This window comes from Atta colombica, unplaced genomic scaffold (assembly GCF_001594045.1).
Source record: "Atta colombica isolate Treedump-2 unplaced genomic scaffold, Acol1.0 scaffold110, whole genome shotgun sequence".
Taxonomy (NCBI): domain Eukaryota; kingdom Metazoa; phylum Arthropoda; class Insecta; order Hymenoptera; family Formicidae; genus Atta; species Atta colombica.
In genome coordinates, this window is record NW_017259196.1 from 663,304 (window position 1) to 684,209 (window position 20,906).

General features: G+C 35.6%; 4 protein-coding genes across 5 annotated transcripts; 2 read left to right on the forward strand and 2 right to left on the reverse strand.

The window, feature by feature from the left end:
• Positions 1 to 1,085: 1,085 nt before the first annotated feature.
• LOC108693865 (potassium channel subfamily K member 13-like) lies at positions 1,086 to 4,602 on the forward strand. Its single transcript, XM_018203034.1, has 5 exons — positions 1,086 to 1,214; positions 2,118 to 2,310; positions 3,095 to 3,169; positions 3,525 to 3,930; positions 4,125 to 4,602. The coding sequence occupies exons 1-5, from the start codon at positions 1,086 to 1,088 to the stop codon at positions 4,600 to 4,602; spliced, it is 1,281 nt and encodes a 426-aa protein (XP_018058523.1).
• A 1,750-nt stretch (positions 4,603 to 6,352) lies between these two features.
• On the reverse strand, positions 6,353 to 10,730 carry LOC108693838 (PR domain zinc finger protein 10-like). The gene is made up of 11 exons (XM_018202990.1): positions 10,407 to 10,730; positions 9,839 to 10,229; positions 9,411 to 9,749; positions 8,773 to 9,105; positions 8,496 to 8,699; positions 7,900 to 8,409; positions 7,469 to 7,733; positions 7,251 to 7,392; positions 7,006 to 7,194; positions 6,737 to 6,928; positions 6,353 to 6,654 (listed from the first exon to the last, which is right to left on the reverse strand). The coding sequence occupies exons 1-11, from the start codon at positions 10,569 to 10,571 to the stop codon at positions 6,382 to 6,384; spliced, it is 3,003 nt and encodes a 1,000-aa protein (XP_018058479.1). The 5' UTR covers positions 10,572 to 10,730; the 3' UTR covers positions 6,353 to 6,381.
• Positions 10,731 to 11,870: 1,140 nt separating this feature from the next.
• Positions 11,871 to 15,887, forward strand: LOC108693864 (trichohyalin). The gene is made up of 5 exons (XM_018203033.1): positions 11,871 to 12,076; positions 12,773 to 12,959; positions 13,075 to 13,853; positions 14,637 to 14,835; positions 15,119 to 15,887. The coding sequence occupies exons 1-5, from the start codon at positions 11,871 to 11,873 to the stop codon at positions 15,749 to 15,751; spliced, it is 2,004 nt and encodes a 667-aa protein (XP_018058522.1). The 3' UTR covers positions 15,752 to 15,887.
• Positions 15,888 to 16,639: 752 nt separating this feature from the next.
• LOC108693889 (palmitoyltransferase ZDHHC23) lies at positions 16,640 to 18,586 on the reverse strand. Of its 2 annotated transcripts, XM_018203080.1 has the most exons (4): positions 17,794 to 18,586; positions 17,582 to 17,727; positions 17,328 to 17,504; positions 16,640 to 16,910 (listed from the first exon to the last, which is right to left on the reverse strand). In XM_018203080.1, the coding sequence occupies exons 1-4, from the start codon at positions 18,457 to 18,459 to the stop codon at positions 16,724 to 16,726; spliced, it is 1,176 nt and encodes a 391-aa protein (XP_018058569.1). In that variant the 5' UTR covers positions 18,460 to 18,586; the 3' UTR covers positions 16,640 to 16,723. The 2 variants fall into 2 exon arrangements, with proteins under 2 accessions (XP_018058569.1, XP_018058568.1); XM_018203079.1 differs by having other exon boundaries at positions 17,582 to 18,586.
• Positions 18,587 to 20,906: the final 2,320 nt, after the last annotated feature.

A 20,906-nucleotide genomic window follows, 5' to 3' on the forward strand; every position in this document is an offset into this window, starting at 1 on the left:
AAAAAGTTTAAGACATTTTTTCAGCAATTTTTATAAACTTAAAATATGATAAATTCTGAAATATAGAGAAATTATGAGACATTCTTTCTTCACCAGGGTAATGTAAACGATATTTTAAGTAGATTTTTATACAATTGTACAAAAAATAATTTCGATATGAGAATACTGATAGTATCTATTTATGTAAATGTAGTTTTCGCAGATTGTCTATTAACAAAATATTTTTACTATATAATGCTTTTGATTTATTCGTTGTTGATTTCACTCTTTTCCTTCATCTTTTTCATCAAAAATTTGTTGTAAATACTTTGAGAAGCAATATAAATTATTTTATAAATAACTTTCATATCTTTTCTAACATTCCAATTGTAATGAAATTTCCAAAATTAGACTTACAGTATTTTCGAAATACGATTCACTTTTTTAATTGGCAAAATTGGGGATATCGGTAATCCGTAAAGTCGTAATTTAACATCCACCTTTTTCGCAAACACCATAAGCCAGGTAATTATCCACCGCGTGGAGTCACCGCTTTTCACGAAAAGACATCCCTTCGGTGAAATTCACACTATGAATACGCAAGCGAGTGTTTATATTTCTATTTTTATCTCATCAAAGGATTTGCTTTCAATGGTGCGGGCGTTGGATTGCCCCACATACATCTCGGCTACCTACTACGTCGTCTAGTACCATCATGTCAATACGAGGCAATTAGGATATTTTCCAATCTAGCTCCGATCAATTTTATCTCCTTCGCTGTTTACTATATCTCTCGCACAAACTTAAAAACACTCGGAAATTAAAATCTTAGGTAATTATTTACACCAAAGCTATCTACATGACAAAATTAATGGAGTAACATTTTTTTTTAGCAAAGAAAATTAATTGGCTACAGCAATATTCTCTAATTAATCGTTTATAAATCTTATTTGTCTGTATACGTTGAAAAGGAAATATTCTTTGAACTGTTCATCTTGCATCTCTGTATTTCTTCGTGGCCGACGAGCTTGCGCTGTACCGGATGTAAAACACGGTGGGGATCGCACGCAGCAGCCACCGGCTGTCGGAAAGATGAGTCGCCGGTGATGTGCTTGTGCGGAGGCCTCGCGGAGGACAACGCCAGGATTATCCTCCTTGCCGTTGTCCTGGCAGCGTACATGCTCGCAGGCGCGGCACTCTTTCAAAGGCTGGAAAGTGATTTCGAGATACGACAGGTACAAAAAATGTATCCGGACATATATATATAAAATTACTCTTACTTCCGCTATAATTCGTACAAGAAATGTAAAGTATCATGTAAAGGAATCATAGATCGAAAAAATGTGTCTCTTAAATTAAAATTAAGAGATTACAGTGATCTTCATATGAAGAAAATTGAAATTTTTCTTTTTAAATTATCGTAATTCACATCAAATGAATCAATGAATTTTGTATGTACTTTTGTGATCGATAAATATACTATTATTATGAAATATACAAATCAGAATTGAAGAATTATATTCAATCTGATTATAGAATTATATTATATTTAATCAGAGTATAAATCACCTGATTTTTTTTACGTAAACGATCTAATAATCATCTTGGGTGTTTTTACATCCTAATTAGTATTTGCAAGTTTTCGAAGAAATTGCTTATTTAAAAGCTAGTAAAGAATAGTTATTAAATAATATGTTAAAATATCCATTCAAAACAATATTTTAAAACAGAAAACAACAATAATATGAAAGCTTAGGAATCGGCGCGATAAACGGAATGCAATAAATTACAATACAAAAATTCATTTAATAATTCAATTAAAAATTTATTCATAAACTGTACATTTCAAACAGTGAATTTATGAATTTTTGTATTAATTTATTATCCTCCGTTTACCGCGCTGACTTTTTTAACGGCCCTCACTTTATTGTCGTTTTTTATTGCATTTAAATCAGGAGTTTTTCAATGTTTTTAAATCTGACGTCTCTATAATTTTACGATTATTTTTTCATTGTTATTTAATACTTTACAACAATTCATATTTTTTAGTTGCTGAAGTATAAAGATATCCAAGTGAATTATTTCCGTGAATACAGATAATTTTTATATTTATTGATACTTTTTGGGGATGCGCATAGGCGACAGAATTCTGGCGAGTCTATCACGCGTTTCGGAAGCACCACCTGCGAGGTAACCCCTTGGCCTTGCAGAGGCTGCACGAGCTGTTATATGCCTATGGCAACGCTTCCGCTACCGGTATCATTAACAAGAGACGCCGCTGGGACTTTCCCGGTAGCTTTCACTTCGTTGGCACCATAGTTTCTACGATCGGTAAGAAACATAGTACAATATACTATAATGGGAATGCCAATTACTAATCATATCTGTATCCATAACATGGCCAAGAGAGTATTGGGGTCAGTGGGATTTACCGGATTTATGTCGAGCACTTTGCTCCCTCGCATTTTTTTCTTTGTTCTCATGATATCGCGAAACAAATTAACTTTCAAGAAGACATTCTTACCCGATTCCGCGCTCGAGATCTTAATATCTGTAAAAGTCAAAAATTTTTTATTGCAATTCTTATTAATTTTAATCAATATTCATAAGTGAATTTAGCGGATTAAATTTAAATTATGTAATCTTATTTCTCTCGGATTTTTTATCTTTAAAATGAAAAAAAAATTGTATGATCTTCGATTATACTCTGGAATAAAATTATCATTTATATAACATAAATAAAAAAATAAAGAGGCTATCGTACTTCAATATAATTGCTCTTTCTTTTTTATTTCTTAGTATTCTTCGAATACTAATAACTTCGCCGTGTGTACCGTGTATTTATACACTATAGAGAAAAGTTTTGTCGAGGTGATCGCATTCCTCGGCAAAACTTGGTCATAATGACGTTAAGTAAAGGGATAAGGGTCGTCGGCCGGTGCATAAGAATGTTCTGGTGAATTCCGGAATGCTAATATCTCGCGACCTAGTCTTGCACTTATCCACACGACTCTGGCTTGTCCTTTGGTCGTCGATCTCTATATATGTGTGTATTCGTCGCCGTGTAATATACTTCTGAAATGAAAGAAGCGTGATACTGAAATTAAATTTGTAGGGTACGGAAGCACTGCACCTCAGACAACGGCGGGTAAAGCGGCAGTCATTCTTTATGGTTTCTTCGGTTGTTCCGGTAAAAAATCCACTTATCTATTTATACTTAATAACAAAAAGACATCAAAAAAAAGATATCTAAAAAAAATCATAAATAACAATATTAAAAGATATCTAAAAAAAAAATCATAAGTAACGATATTAAAAATAATCTGTAACAATACAAAATAACATTTCACGAATCTAGAATGAAAACTTAAATACATTACATAGGCTTAGTTTCACTTATATAAGATTAATTTCGATCTCGGTTCAACGGTTTACTTTACGTATACAAAAATATAAGTAATAAATTAAACCGAGATTAAAGTTAATCTTACATGGAACAGGGCTTTAATGAAGTTACTTGATCCTAACATTAAGTAATAATTTAGGCGGCATCTTGTTCTTCAATCTTTTTTTGGAGAGAATTATTACTCTCCTGGCGTGGATCTTGCGCAGCTGGCATGTACGTCGATTAAGAAGACGTCTCCGCAAGACTACATTGACATCTCGACGGATCCCTAAACCGTCGAGCACCCAGAGATGTTCTCTGCCGGATATCCTTGACGATGACGATGACCATGTAAACCTGGATCAATGGAAACCGAGCGTATACTGGGTCATGTTCTATTTATCCGTCACCTCTTGCATCATCGCCTGTTGTGCCGCTGCACTTTACGCGCCGCTGGAGGGCTGGAATTACTTCGACGCATTGTACTTTGCCTTCGTGAGCTTCACCACTATCGGCTTCGGCGACTTCGTTAGCACGCAACAGCCAAACTATCCTTACGTACATTGGTAAGATTGCGAAGATTGTTTCGCCAAAATCGAATTCGTAATAATTTATTCAAGGCGCAAATTTGAATTTCTGTAAACTAAACTTTCAATGAGAGATTCTAGTAAATTTTCTTTAACTAAGACGCGCCAGTATTTTCGCATTAAAGCTTTGAAAACGCAAACAAATGCAGCAGTTTTATTCTTCATTTATGCAGGTATAGATTCACGAATTTTGTTTTCCTCGTGATGGGATGTTGCTGTATATACTCCTTGCTGAATGTCACATCGATCGTAATAAAACAGGGCTTGAATTACGTGATACATAAATTACAATATGGTAATCGGAATGTAGCAGCGCCGTATTTACCAAGGAGACAGTCCTCCGTATCAACCGTATACTATTCGAAGAGGAGGCCGAATAGGCTTGTTGGTAGAGATTCGATCAGAGCGCAAGATAACTCAGAGACGCCTCGCAGGATGTCGGGCGAACTGGTCTCCATGAAGGAATTCCTGTCCGCGAATAAAGTTCCTTTGGCTGTGATGCAGAAGCAATTGTATGACGCCGCACAAAAACAAAAGAGTGGAGGATCGCTCGCTGCCACGCCAAATCACCAGGTGTTGAAGCCCGGAGCGGTGGGTCCGCTTGCGATTGCCAGCGAAAAATTTGAAAGTAAAAGCACGATAAACAGATAGAAAAATTACGGCATAACAGAGGCTACAGAAAATATGTAAAAGTGCAGTACATTTGTATCAATCATATTTTTCATGATGTTCATCTCGTAAACATTTGCCAATTTTTAAAGTAAATTTGTCGACATTATGTGTACTATGTTGCCTAAAAATTATTAATATAGAAATTAATCATGATATTCTTGTGAACTTGTTCCTGCAATTCTTTTATATCTCTAATTTGCTTTATGATATTGCGACTGTTAATGTTGAATACAATAAATGATATTATTGTCTCGTATCGCTCATCGAATAACTTTATTTAAGTCATGTTTACAGTACAATCCTCCATGTACTCAACGACATCGACAAACATGCAATCTCTTGTTTTTCGTAATTGCGACAATGTACGTCGTGTATATACCGCGTCGTGTAAAATAAATTCAACATCGTCATCGTGTTTCATCAGTGAATTTCTCTTGAGTGTGAAAATCGTTTGTGCGGATTTTATTTACGACACACACACCAATCGGATAGGATTTTACGAGAGGGCACAATTATCCGAATTCAGACACGTTGCGGAATATACAATCTTTGGACAATCTTTGCGGAAACTCTTGATGTACGTGTGCTTACGTGTGAGTGAACGCGCGGCGGAAATACACAGCTTAAAATACACGTACGTTGCTCCTGTTGTTCGTAAAATCACAAGGACGAACGTCCCTTTGGCTACGTAACTATAGTACTGTGCGTCAATTTAAACCGGACATCTCGAGTCGACGATTCAAACGAGCTCTCGGCTGTGACGACTAGATTCATACGTGGATGAGACCAGCGATTACGAAACGATTACGTGAAAACAGTATGTTCCGTTGAAGATCTAAGAACGCATGTTACTTGTATATTATTCTAAAATGAGAACGTGGACGCAAGCGTTTACGAGAATTACGATCTTGGAATTACGATAGAGAAAGAGAGAAAGAGCAAAAAGTGAAATGGACGATTCCTTACAGAGATCGCAAGCTTTCACGTAATCTACAGACAATCGCTCGCCATTAAGTGAAGCCAAATACGTTGCGAATAATAAATCGTTAACATTACTCGTCCAATCACCGTCGTACGGAAGAAGCCACGCTGATTTAAGACGCAGCGGACCCATCCATTGCCAGATTTAAACCGACTTTTTTAACATCTCTTTAAACTCGTCATTTAAATTTCGTCCATCTACTTCATACTCGAATGACATCGGATTTTTAAAGTAAAACTACCAGGCCTAGCGCAAGTGGCGTGCCGATAGTATCAGGACTTGTTCTACCTTTTTTTTTCTTTTTCTCTTTACGGTACTCTTAATACTTTGAGAAAAGCTTTCAACAATTGTACGAGACTACAATGTTCTCCGTCGCAAGTAGATTTGAGCCTCGTTGGTTTTCAGTCAACGTTTTTACTCGTTTCTCTTTTTTTTTCCGAGACTCGGGCAAAGTTTCTTAAAACTGTGTGCTTCGTTTCCAACAAATCCGCCAAAGCCATTAGTTATCATCAGTAATCGTCGTCATTGTCGATCAATCAACGTGTACAATCAACAAAACAGCGCCGAGTGTTTCGCACCGACGCTGACAAAGCCGTGTATATTCCCAAATATTCTCGGGCGATACGCTTCGTCGCTTCGTCTAGGCGACGTCGCCTCGATTTTGGTAACGGCAGCAAAAAAACGCAGCCTATCTCGACTGCGTACAAAGATCGCGAGATTCATATCTCGATAAATTGGCGACGCTCATCCCCTCTATGAGGATGCCGCGTTTTTCCTCAACGTATGTCGCGCATACGTACAAACTGTTGACCGATCATTTCCAGACCACCATTGCCTATCAGATCAACGTCGTTCGTTAGTTTGATTATTTTCTGTTTCAGGAAATCTCCATCGCATCCTTGTATATAATCGGATATCACAAAGTTGTTATCGTTCAGCATGGGTGGTTGATTTTGATTTTGTGGCGGCCGATTTCGCGATCGCGGTACTTGATCCGCCGGCTCCATCAGATGCGCGTGTTTCTTGCGTTGATGTTGCAATAGTTTTGCCTTGAATAAAATATATATTTATTAACTTCTGCCGATTATTAATTAATAAATATAATCGAGCCTTATATAAAATAAAATTCACCTTGCTGGCGTATTGTTTATGACACCATTGGCAACTTTGAGGACTAGTCGTGATGCTGCCTACTGTTTGGCTGAAGCTTGGGTTCGGCAGTCCTGAGAATTCGGATTCTTCTTGTCGGTTACTAGGCGGCAAGGCCGCGCCAGGATGGTTCTTCATGATATGTGCTTTACGCTTGCTGCTACTTTTATAAACCTTAAAAAATATAATAATACATTAAAAAATACGTTAATTTTATCTCTACTTAAAAACATTTTATTTCGTGATGATACCTTATCGCAATACTGGCAATAGTAATCTCTGGTTTGTCGCAAAATAGGCAAATTCAATTCTGGCACAGATTCGGGAGCGACATCGGGATGCCGCTTCGCTAAATGATTCACCAGCATTCCTCTTCGTTTGAAACCCACCAGGCATTGATGACATTTGTAAATGAAGCGATTGTAATCACTCGGATTTATCTATTAATAAAATGAAGTAATGTATAATCAATCACATATTTTTTACTTTGACATACCTTTGGCACAAATTTCTTTGCCTGATTATTCTGTGTCATTTGTTCTCCATTAACCGTTTGAGAATGATGTATTTTAGTCATGTGCTCCTTTAATTTATCTTTCCTTTTGAATCGTTTACCGCAGTTCGCACAATGAAATTCTCTGAACAAACAAAAGTTAATTAAATTTTCACGTACCTTATTAACATGATCGACAAATAGTCGAATTAAAATTGTACCTGTGATCGGAGTGCTTCAACAGATGCATTCGCAATTTGTCGACTGTCGGAAAACGTTTCGCACAATGCTGACACTTGTGCTTCCTTTCGCAATGATGTGCCCGAATGTGTTTGCGAATGACAGAATACTTGATGAACGTTCGCTGGCAGTGAGGGCAACTAAATATACCATCTTGATTTCTATGTGTCTCAACGTGATCCTTTAGCATCGTACCTTGGCGAAATAGCTGTCTGCACATTGGGCATTCAAAGACCTGTTTGTTTTCTGCAAATACAGAATTATCATAGCATAGCAATTGATATCAGAAGCTTGTTCTTTTTAGCTGAATTCGCACGGTTCAATTTTTCTTTTTTTTTTACATTGAAGAGAAAAAAATAAAAAACTGTGCACCTCAGATTGTTTAATCCTTATTGATTCATTATAGATTTACCTTTATGCGTTTTCAAATGACCGGACAATGCGGAATTGTTCATAAATCGTTTCAAGCAAATACTGCATGGCAGTGGTTTTTGGTCCTCAGCACCATGCGCCAAACAGTGCTGTTGTAATCGTATCTTTGTAGCAAAACGTTTGTAACACATTGAACACTTGTATGAACCTAGAGGAGTTAATCGCTTTGCCTTAGGTAACGCCGTTCGTCCGTGCTGAGACACATGATTCATCAATTCGCTTTGTTTCTGGAATTCTTGTCCACATTGTGGGCATGTGGACATTTGATTCTCAATTTTGATATTGTTAGAAGAATGAACGGCCATGTGCAAGTTAAGCAGGCATGCAGTCCTGAAAATCAATTTACACACGGAACATTTCCACTCCTTGTCGCACTTGTTCTGTCGCGAATTCTCCTTTTCTTTCATGTTCCTGTCGCGAAACATCTTTATACGTCGATTGTAAGAATTATTATCCAAACGTGGCCATGTAGATGTTTGATTTGCTTCTGCTAAAAATAAGGATTTAATTTGCGTTGATCAATATTTATTATAATGTATCAGAATATAATACATAATATCTATATTCTCTTAATACCTTTTTCATCTTTTATATCTGGTTTGAGAATTGATAAATTTCTGCGACTTGCATAGTCTGAACTAGGACCTGCTTTCAATTCTTCTTTTGGTGAGATGTTTCTATTAGTCAAAAACACTATTCCATCTTTCTGTTGACAAATTATTAGATTTTGTTCTTTATATGTCAGTGCAGGTCGCACAAAACGCATCCAATTTGAAGTATCTGAAAACATAAGGGGGGATTTAAATCCGAGAATCTTAATAAGAAATGAATAAACGCTATAGACATCACTTACTTTCGTTAGAAACATCTACTTTCAAGAATTCTCCATCCTGAGTTTCATAAAGCAGTGGCAAAGCATTTCTGAAGGGCGAGCCATCATAAGTGCACAATACACCTTCTATGGGCCCAAATTGTGTACGTCTTCGAATATTACGTTTCGCAAAAACTCCGTAGGTTACGTTATTTGCTGAACCATGCGATGTAGACAGCTTGTTTAACAAAAGATATGATCCTGGCAGTGTTGCTACAGCACGCGATGGTACAGGTTGATCCGCGATAGTGCATACATCGGTCAAATTAGAGCTATCGTCTTTGGCACAATTACTGTCATACTCGTCATCTCCCCCTGCAAAAATACCCAATATATAAAAAACTATATAAAGAAAAATAATATATAAAAGAGAGACTAAGGTCAAGAAATAAATGTATAATAAATAATATATAAATAATATATATAAATAACAAGAAATAATTGTATAATTTATATAAATATATTTATATAAATATTTATATAAATTATAAAGTAAAAAAACATTGCTTTTCTTTTACCTTATGATTTATGTAAAAAAATTATAAAATGTATATAAAAAAACTAATAATAAAGTAATAATATTTATCATTACATGCTTATAAAATAAATATTACACTTACAGAAATTTTTCTTATCTGTTATATGTCGTTTAGATCTCCTTACATCTTTCTTCTCAACTATTTTTTTTTTCTCAATGGACAATGGGTCTTCGGTAATTTGTTCAATTTCTTTATCACACTCTGACAAAGCAAGATTGTTGTTTTCTTTATTTGCATCTTCAGTAATAGGTAAAGCGATAGGGTTGTCCTCTATCTCCATGTTCTGATTTTTAAACGTGTTGATAACATTTATTTGATCATCCTGCATCACCAGGAAGTCTCTAGTTAGAGCAAAGTCTGTGCCTGGTATTCCTGTTAGCATCAAGGGAGTTGTTGAAGATTCCAACTCAGGTGCAGTTTCTGAAAGTGTTATGAAACAGTCAAAAAGTAATAAAAATATCATCTAACATGTATAATATATATTTTATTTAATAAAAACAAATTTTTACCCTGCATTAAAATTAATTCACTGCTGACGCTAGACACGAGTCCGTCTTCATTCCCATTGCCAACAAAGTCTGTGGTACCATCCGTTTGAGGTACAGTCTGAGTGTCGATCGGATGAGCCAACTGAGTCACATAATTGATGCTGGTTCGTATATTTGGTTCAGGCTGGGACATTAAAGGTGAGGTTGGCCCTTGCAGTACAACAACAGAGTTATGGAAGGGAGAGGAAGGTAGTTGGACCGGTGTGGGAGAATATCTAGCAGTAGAGCTCATATTTGGATCCAGTGGGCTGACTCGATGCTCAAATTCTGATAGGGGAGAAGCCGCTCTTGGAGAAAAGGAGATTTGCTCATATGTAGGAAACAGCCGAGATTGATCTTCCACATATTCCACCTAGCAACAGAGCGATCATGAAGATAGCTATTGACATACTCATCATAAAGATCTATACAATACAGACTTCCAAGGGAAGTCCTAAGGAATGTTCCCAGAAGATGTCGTACATCCTAAGAATGTTCCTAGATGAAGACATTCCTCTGATAAAGTATGTCATGTAGAAGAGTTACTTACAGTCAGGAATAGGAGCCTGTTGTTCAGCTTCTTCGGCTGTTCGCACAGCGACGAGGTAAAGGGATGATCTGTAGGCCAATTCACTGAGATGTCAGCCCCCCTGTCGATGCTAGATATCTCGAAGGACTCGGCAGGGGCCCCCTCAGGAGGGCCCCTTGAATCCATCTTACGTTGACGTATTGCACCAGCGGAGTCCGTGGTTTGATCGTCTGTGTCTATATTACAGTCACATTCGACCGTGGAGATTTGCACACGAGAATACGCGGAAGAAATTGACTAAAATTGATAGACCGTAAGGATAACACCAGGTCGCTCTAACCGCGACGCGCGACCCTTGATATTCCAGGAACGACACGGGCGGTCGACGACATCGCGCGCAAGGCAGGAAACAGGTGTTCGTTACACGGACCTCCGTTATTTTGAACTCACACGAGAAGACTTGCCAGCCTCAATATATAGGCTTCGAAGTCGATGTACCTCTCACTCGTTGATGATGCACATACTGCTGCAGCAACTGGCCCCCTGACAGTCGACGATGCCGATCTCGCATCGCGATTGATTAACGTCGAGACGGCGGGAAACTTTGAACATCGATCCACGAAACAGACTTTCAGATTGCGCGCTATTATTTTATAATTGTATAGATTTATTTATAAAAACCGTAAAATCTATTTGTAAAATCTGAAGTATATTACTAATTATCATCTAAATAAACGCGCAAAGTAAAAGAAAAAAATGTTTCTCTTTATTTATTATTAAGAAATATATAAAAAGAAGGCAGAATGCAAAATCATATAATCGTAATAAATTAAGATGACATCAAATAGCAGTCATTTTAGAAAAAATAATATAATTATCAATAAGTGACTTTTTTAACTAAAAAGTTAAAAAACATTTAAAATCATGTCAAAAATTCATTACAAAAATCATCATCAAAAGTATATCAAATAACATTATAATCTTTTTTTTAATGACTTCTATTTCATGTTATCTCGATTGTATTATAATTTTATGTTCTGCTTGGATATAATTGCAATTGAAATTAAAATACATTAAAGTTTTATTCGTGCAGTGAATCTATTATCTCTCTTAATGATACAATATTTAAAGATATAGAAAATATTTTCGTATTAAAAAATTTCAAGTAGAATTATGTATGTTATTAATTATTCTCGATATCATTAATTTAAAAAAAAATTAACAAAAATTCATAATATTTATTCATTATATAAGGATATCGGCATATCGCTTAATATTTGCATTTCTCCAGCGATTATCGCTCCCACTTTCGTCTAATGAATGGGAGTCGTTGGGACCCTTATATTCACTTGGGGAGGTCGAAGCTTTCCCTAACAACAAGGAAACAAACATAGATAAATAAGGGGTTGGCGCAGTTCACGAACAAAGTAATACGAAGTGGACATTTAAATTGATCATCATTTCAATTGTCTTTGATTGACAAGCATGGTGCTGTTTGAGGATGAAGTGAGGAAGCTGATGGACGAGATGATGAAAGTGACGATTTTCGAGCCGTCTGAGAAACGGCGAATGCTGGAAGATGAAAGAAAAACTTTCCTAGATCCGAATGTGGTAATGAACGCGAGGCATAGAATATTTCGTGAGCTGGCAAGTTCTCCAGCAAAATCTTCTGTCTTAGCAGAGGCTAGAAGGTATACACCTTCGAACTTTACATATATTTATAAAAGTGTAGTTTTATTTATAATATGTCTACTTATATAAACCTAGTATACATATAAAATCTATAAATTATCGCTAATAAAATTTGTGCTTATATTTTAAGCATATACTATACTGATATTATCGTACATTAGTAAAAGTTTTTCTCAGAATTTTTGTGCGAATTGGAACACTTTCAGAAATACTAAGAAAATCTACATTTTATTTCAGAATTTTTCATATATATTTTTCATATGTGAATTTTGAAATATTCTAACATTTCTACGATTTCTTCTTCTACAATTTAAAAAAAATAAATTACTAATAACTTAAATTTTTTCAGATTTTATAAGATTTCATCAGAGATTATAAAATGAAAAGTCTTAGAATATTTCATAGGATTTATGTAGTAAGAATTCTATATTCAAAATTTATAAAAGAATTTTAGAAAGATATAAACTTTCAGAATTTACATACAGAACAAAGAAAAGATTTTTTTGGCACTTATTCTAAAAAGTGATTCAATTTGTATAAAAAATTTGAGAAATTTTATGAAATTATTTTAAAATTCTGAAATTTATATGAAACTTTGAAAAAATTCTTATATAATTAAAATAAAATAATTAGGTAACTTGGCAAAAATAACGAAAAGGAAATGATAAAAACAGATTTCATCAATGTATTTACAGATTACTAACGCAAGAAAAAATGAAAGAACTACAGATGAAAAGGGAACAAGCTTTCATACAGAGAGAATTACGCAAATTTGAGCAAGATCTGCAAAAGTCTCGTCCTAAATTTTGCGGATTGTGCAGTAGAAAGAATATAGCTAGTTCGGATGATGAAAATTTTTGGAAAACATCCAGCAGAGTCAAGGTGAAGTTCAGCAATAAATTAGATATTTACTAAGACTAATTATCATGTACCTGCGAATATAAATGTTTAAATATCTACATTATATTAATAAGCTAAAAATTTATTAAATTTACAGAGAATTCTCATTAATAAAAGAAGAAACAAACAGATCAAGCAAAAGCCAATAGTCACTCAAAAGAAAAATAAAAAGCCAATCGCGGAAGTCTCTTCTATCGAATCGAAGGACAGCAAGCGATGTTCGACAAATGAGATCGAGATAGCGCCTTTTGGTAATATTAAGGTGACTATCAAAGATAAACCAAACTACGAATCGGAAGAGCAGCGATTAAATATTTTGAGATCATATTTCGAAGCTCTTCGAAAGAATGCGCGGGATAAACGTCGTCTTTACGAAATCATGACTCGTATCCAGACCATCTTGTCGCAAAGAAAACTGAAATCGTACATTCATATATGGAAGATGCATGTGAAGAAGGTAAAGGCTCAACGAGAACAAGCAGCGAAAAATCCTGACATACCGAAGATCGAGTTGCTCGTCGATACTATCAAAGAGGTACAGAAGGAGTTAAAGTCAAATCATAGAACAAAACCAAAGGATCCTCCCTCAAATTCGAGAGATCCCGAATCTCTGAAGAAGAAGTTTCCTCCCAAGCCGTTCATTGTTGAATCGCCGACACAATGTCGATTGAATGCTCAAAAAGAGATTATTCGCAAGCAGAGGATGAAATTGGCAGAACAGAACAAGATCATCGAGGAACTGAAGCTAAAGCAGGTGCAGGAAGCAATAATGAGATCCGGCGAAGAAACGATAAACGTAGCCAAGGAAACTCTGACCCACTGCGGTCAACAGACTAGAAGATCTTTGATTCAACTGATGAGACAAGCAGGCTACAGGTAGTCCTAATTATGAGCATCCTATTTTCATTTCATCAAAATGTAATTATGAATTTTTTTATCTCGAAGAATAAACTCCAGTAAATTCAATAAATTCTTGATTCTTGAACTACGATTCTCAGTCGAGTTTGCATAGAAAAAAGGGTTTTGCTGAAATATTTAAAAATTTAGCTAGATACAAATCTGAAAATAATTTTATTGAAAATCAAAGTATGTAAAACGTTCAAGCTGATTGCTAGTATGTTAAAACTTTTTATAGCATTGTCTATCATGAATTCTCTACAGAATTATTTTAATGGTTCAATAAAATTATTTTCAGATTTGTATCTAACTTTAGATACATACTCAATCAAATCATTCCTTCCATGCATCAATAGAAATTTCGAAATTCAACTAGAAAAAATAATAATTACTTCTTCTGAAATCATCTTTATGTTCCACGTAAAATATATCTCTCTTTTATGACGTCATTTGCATCAGATATGTGTATCTATTCATACGATGTGCGAATGTATTTTGAATAACTACGCTCTTTTATAACGAACGATGATGACGCAAAGCGCAAAGACGCTGGAAGCTCAGATCTTGCGGGCCAAATTAAAGTGGACCGTTGATTATATTACTTGTTTTATGTACTGCTCTTTCAACAGTATGTGAAGTAGAAAGTATCTTAAAGAGGAGATATTCAAAGTTTAGTCCTTTGTGTTATAGTAGATTAAATCGAATTATGCAAACATTCATTTAGCTTGGCGGATTCTTAATACGCTTTTCTTTAATTAATAGGGACAAATCTTTAATAGCACCAGTTCGGGTACCGAGCCCTCCTAAATTTCTAGCGAGAATGGAAGCGCGAGCGGAAGCGAGGAGAGACAGAATAAAGCTGCGCGAAGAAGCACGCCGGAAGAAACTAGAGGATGAGAAGAGGAAAGAAGAGGTTGCCAGAAGAGCGGAGGAACAAGAGAGGAAAAGATTGCAACAAGAGGTCAGATAATATGAGAGGTCAAAGTATATTAATATCGTATTGAGTGAATATAGTACACTTAAGCTCTCATAGCTTTCACCTTGTTAACAAAATTATCTCTTGCGAGGGATGTTTCCAATAAATATTATACCGTAATACTCTAGTTTACATTTAATGATATAATATCTCGTTTATTTTGTACTTCATTCTATAACATATAATAAAGTACTTAATCCTCTAATGCCTCTTACACGCTACATTTAGAAACATACCTGCGTTTAATCTAAGATTTTTATGTCCTCAGGCATCGCGCGAAGCGAGAAGAATGCGTGAGGAACGGGAGCGACAACGAGCGTACGAAGTAGAAAGATGTAAGAAACTAAATGCCATAGCGGAAGCATTTTATCGCAAATACTTATTGCGACGTTATATAACCGCGCTCATCGAAAAGAAGAATAATGATATGAAGAAAGCCGACGATTACTATAAGCGGTGCTTGCTGCGAAAAATATTCATGATGTGGAAGATGGAAACAGAACGTCAAAATAATGTTAAATTCGAGTTAGCTACATCGTTATACAATAGAAATTTATTGCGGTATGGATTGCAGAAGTGGAAAGAAATCTTGAAGGAGGAGAGAAGAAAGGAGCAAGTAGCGAGAGATTTTTGCGACATGAGATTACAGAATAAATATTTTAAAATGTGGAAGATAAAAATGATAGAATGCAAAGTAGAAGAATTGAAGCGTGAACATTTAGCCTTACAATACTACGAAAAAAAGTTGAAAATTAAGTATTTCAACATATGGAAAAGATATCCAGAAATGATACCGGTTATCTTGGAGAGAAAGCGACTAAGAAACATGTGGCGGGAAATCGTGCAAGAAATAATTCCAGACTTTGATCCTAGGCAAAGAGGTGTAATATTAGAAGACTAGAATAACAAATTTAGAAATAATTTAGATTTAATACTGTACGACAATCGTTGGCCTCGAATCTGAATGAGGTAAGTCTTAGTCCTAAGTACACGCAAGAATAATATTTTTTTATGTAAAATAAAATGTAAATCACATTACTATACATACGTATTTAAGTTTCTTTTTACTTGAACTTATTTTAGAGTGTATTTGTGTGTGTGTGTGTGTGTATGTGTGTGTGTATTCAATTAATACAATTTACTATATTACTCTTATATATTTACTATATTACGTACAATGGCGATTTTATCACAGTTACAATAAATATACAAATAGTACATTGCAATACATTAAGGATGACGAATGTAATAAGTCTCAATGCCTCATGATATGAACATGATTTTACGATGTCATGGAAGTAATATCTATTATACTTTTCTTGAATTATGAATCTTAGACATCAGGATACATCAAATGGTTGAAGATAATGTGCAATCGAACCGATGTTCTTGTCTTCTCATCCACTTGTATTAAGTGAATTTATTATTACGCTTAACGTTATGACAAATATTTTGGTCTTACCGTTCTCTAGTTTGCTTTCATTATCCTTTGTACAGAGTGTAATGTATACACCGAAATAAATTCAGTAATCTAGTTTATAAATAGAGGTGTGCGAATCAAGCATTTGATTGAATCAAATCGAATGGAATCTTTGATAATAAGTTCGAAAACAAATTGAACCAAATTTAAAATTTTTGCGTTAAATCAAATCAAATCTTTTTGAAAACTAATCGAATTTGAATCAAATTTTACATTAAAATGAAGCAAGTAAAATAGGCGAATTCGAAAACGAATCACCGATGATTCAGAATTTCGAACATGTTAGGTTTTGAATACCTGAACTCGAAAACGAATTAAATCAAGAGAGAGAATCTACTGTGATTCGATTTGATTCAAATTCGAACTACTCGCACATCTCTATAGATAACAATCCTAAGTTTTGCAGCAGAACAGTTGAGATACATTTAACATTCTATAGTCGGACTGATTTTTCATGTCCAATCGTCGCTCGTTCGATGTCGTGCCGATGTAGAGCAACCATAGGTGATATATAAGATAACAAAAGAGCACTAATCCCACAAAGAGGCTGTACAAAGCGGAGACGAAGCAAAGTGCGATGCTGAAACAATATACACATTATTACATATTGAACTCGGACGTTTGCAACAAACAGTTGCGCGACATGTTATCGATCGAACTTTTATATATCAGAAAAGAAATAAAAGATATTATTTATGTCAATACATCTCTCAGCAGGCCTGACAATTATCATCATCTTGTGATTATTAAACTTTATAGATCCCCTGTATCTTTCCAGTTTACTTCATTAAGTATTGATATCAGTGATATCATTCACACTTCCCGCTCGTGCTCATGATATACTTTTCATATATACTTTTCAATATATTTTTCATCTTGTGAAATAATTTCAACAAACTATATGCAATATATTTTGATATTTTCAGTATAAGATATAATGTAGATTAAATCAGTATAAATATTCAAAGTGTAATTAGAAAATACAATAAATACGTACTCTAATTGATGATATACGTCACTGCAGTCATCAGGTAGGAGTATAGTTCCAATGAGTATAAAAGGATGACAGACACTAGTCATAGTCAAATTGGAGCCATATATAAAAGCGATTGCGGAGAAGAATAAACAGCTCACATACCATCTTAAATTACTGGAACCTACGCAGCAATCGAGCCTGAAAAAGTAAGCCAAAGTAGTTAATAAGTTACATAAATCTAAAGAAAAAGATATTAAATAGTATTCAAGGTATACCATTTGCAATGATATTCCCTGTTGAGTATACAAGTCTGGCACAAGCGGCAGTGATGAGCCTTGGGTGGGATCCTTCTCCTGCATGTGGCGCAGAGTTCACCGCTACCGTCGCCCAGTTCCAGGACATCGACGACACCGGCATTTTCCTGTATCGAGGCATCCGCGTTCAGTTTGGTCTTGTAACCACACCACATGCCACCGACCACGCACACCATAAATACGAGATTCTCCTCGGGCAGGATCTCCAGCAGCGGCACGACGCTAATCTCGAACACCAGCATCATCATCAGCACGCTCGTGATAGTCCACATGAGGAAGAACTTGGTGCGCAGTAGAAACCTGAGGAAGTTGTGATGCAGGTAATAAACGAAGACCGGCGTAACCAGGAACACGGCGACTGTGCAGAGGAAGGCCTGGGCGGCGATCACTGCCAGGATCGGCACTACCACCAACGGCAGCATCGCGTCCACGGAGATCTGCTTGGCGCCCGCGCGCCAACCACACGGATTACGCAGTCTCTCGCAGACGGTCATGCTTCGTCGTCGGTGGTCTGGAAGCGGTGCTTTCACACTGGCATATATAACGCAGGAGGCGTAAACGCGACGGAACCTTTCGAGGTTAGATCGACTCCCGCGGATCGCGCCATTGACATCTTCCAACCAGACCGGCGACGGCGGCGATGGCGGCGCCGGCGGTGACAACACGGGGTTACGGCTTTCTCGATACCGTTGCGCGGGAAGCGCTAGTGATAGCCATTTGAAAGTATCAAATGCGTGAGGATATTCCGTTTGCGAACAAAACGAATACTTGGCAGTATCTTCGACCTGGCCGCGCTCGATTTCACCTAGAATCTCTGGAACAATCGCGCGAAACTGCATGTGGCGTTCGTCACGTCATTCGGATGGAAATAAAACTCCGCGTCGTTGCGGATCGTGGTGACGACGTGAACGTCTCTCTCGTCCTCCTTCCGAATCTCGAATATCTCGCGCGAGATTCTCGCGGCGGCGCTGCACTCCGGAATTGCAGCGATGGAGTCGATGTGTGCTGTCATCCTGGTGCATGATTGACAGCTAACCATAAACAAACGGCGAGCCAACTGGAGCCGACCTCGATGCGGCTTGTAACGTCGTATTGAGGTACGTAGGTGTGATTGGCGGCAACGAATATCCCGTGACTGATCTTTAGTGTTTACCTGACCGTCCAGCGAAGACCTTCCCTGCCAAGTCCGTGATTTTTTTAGATACGAGTCACATACATTTTCTCGAAGCGAAATGAAAATATAAAGGTTCTTGAGAAAAAGGGACAAATTGCAAAACAATTGAAAAAAACAAAATACATTGATTGAATTTTATATATATATATATATATATATATTATAGGTCTACTTTTACTGTGTTCTTCGTACACTTATATCCATGTCCATCAATCCATGTCCTGCTGAGTGTGAAACAAAATAGAATCATAATCATCTGCAGTGCACAAAGAATAGAATGGAAATGGGCGAGACAGGATTGTGTTTCAACTTTCTCTTTTCTAACACACGCTGTGCTTAAAGTAAGATTCATAGTTTCTTAAAGAACAATCCTAGTAGCCACTTTAGAAATAAATATAGAAGTATAAGTATAAGAATGTAGCGCTAAAAACACAGAATTGATAAAGACTAATTTTTTAAAGAATTTTTTTTTAAGAATAAAATCATTGTGTTTCTTTTTAAATATGTTTTCAATACTTCAAATATACTTTAAACGTGATAAAAAAATATGTTTAAAATATATTAAAAACATCAATTAAGCTTATTTTAAATTTATTAATGTTTAAAACATGTTTTTTTACTAATCCTGGATAAAAATTGGATATTATTCGTATTTAACAGAAGAAACAATTTTGTATGTATCTGTTGTAAGATTCTTTGATATCAATGATTTAGAGTAATTTAGATATTTAGATTCAATGGAGTACTAAAGATAAGACTCAATCATATTAAAGTCTTATACTAGAGATGTAAAAAAATCATTTTAACAGAAAAAAAATGAAACAAAATATGTTTTTTCATTAAAAAAATACAATTTGATTATTTATATTATCTCTTGCAGCATACTTAAGTCTGAAATTTCTGAGACTATCGGAATTCAGAATAAGAGGAAAATAAATAGATAAAGATGTGATGTCAAGGATGAAATTTTAGATTCTTCTATATTGAATTTCAGAGGATAATTATGTGATTGAAGTATTAATTAAAAATAATAACTAAGAACTCTCTACTTATAATAATTGCAAAACTATATTTTCTGCTGAACGCAGTCATTCATAAGAAATGCTTGTGTTAGCTGTACATTTTTGTATTTTTCACATCTAAAATGAGATTGGTACGTCTAGGTTTCGAAAGATAGACAGAAGACTAAAATAAAGTAAATAATGGAATATGTTTGAAACGAGTGGATCTTTAAAAGGAATCTAGAAACGAGGATTCGAGCCGATGTCGCACAAATCGGGTGGCAGAAACATAAGAAAGACAAGAAATGAGTGGTCTAATGGATGTTCTTAATTGTCAATTTTACAAGACGGGAATAACGAAGGTCAACTGTTATCGTTATCGTCGTCGACGCCGATTCACTGTTTATCGACGTCACACACTGATCACGAAAACTCCGCGAGGCGATAAAGTAATTATAGAACACGAGAAAAAGAAAATAAGGCTTGTCGCTTACTTGCAAAACCATATGCTAAGAATTGATGCGATCCAAACGAGCCAATCCGGATTCGATATTGCGAACGCGCGAAAACTTTATTCGTAACAATGGAGAAGCGAAATTTATTTGACGTAAGATTTATATTTTCATTCTAAACAAACATGGGTGTAAATGTAACATCATGAGGGTTGGGTGTTTATAAATCTTACTGTGTTGATCAGCATTAAATACTAAAATCCCTTAAAAATCCCGAAAAAAATTTTTATGAAAAATTACATAGATTGAGGCAAGATTAAAAAAATTCTTAATTTTTCGTAGATATTTGTAATAGGATGTAAAGTGTTGTTTGAAGTCAGATTTTTTATTTTTTTAACAAACAATGCCACTCTACGTCCACTCAGTCAGAAATGATAATGGAATCGATAATCGAATCAATGTCGATTCGACAAAAGCAAATCGACGTCGAATCGATGTCGATTTCATTATCATTTCTGACTGGGCAACTACGAATTATTTACGAAAAATTAAGAATTTTCTCATCTTGTCTCATCTATGCAGTTTTTCATAAAAATTTATCTGGGATAGAGAGTATTATTTAATAATTATATTATTTTATTATATTAATAATTATATTA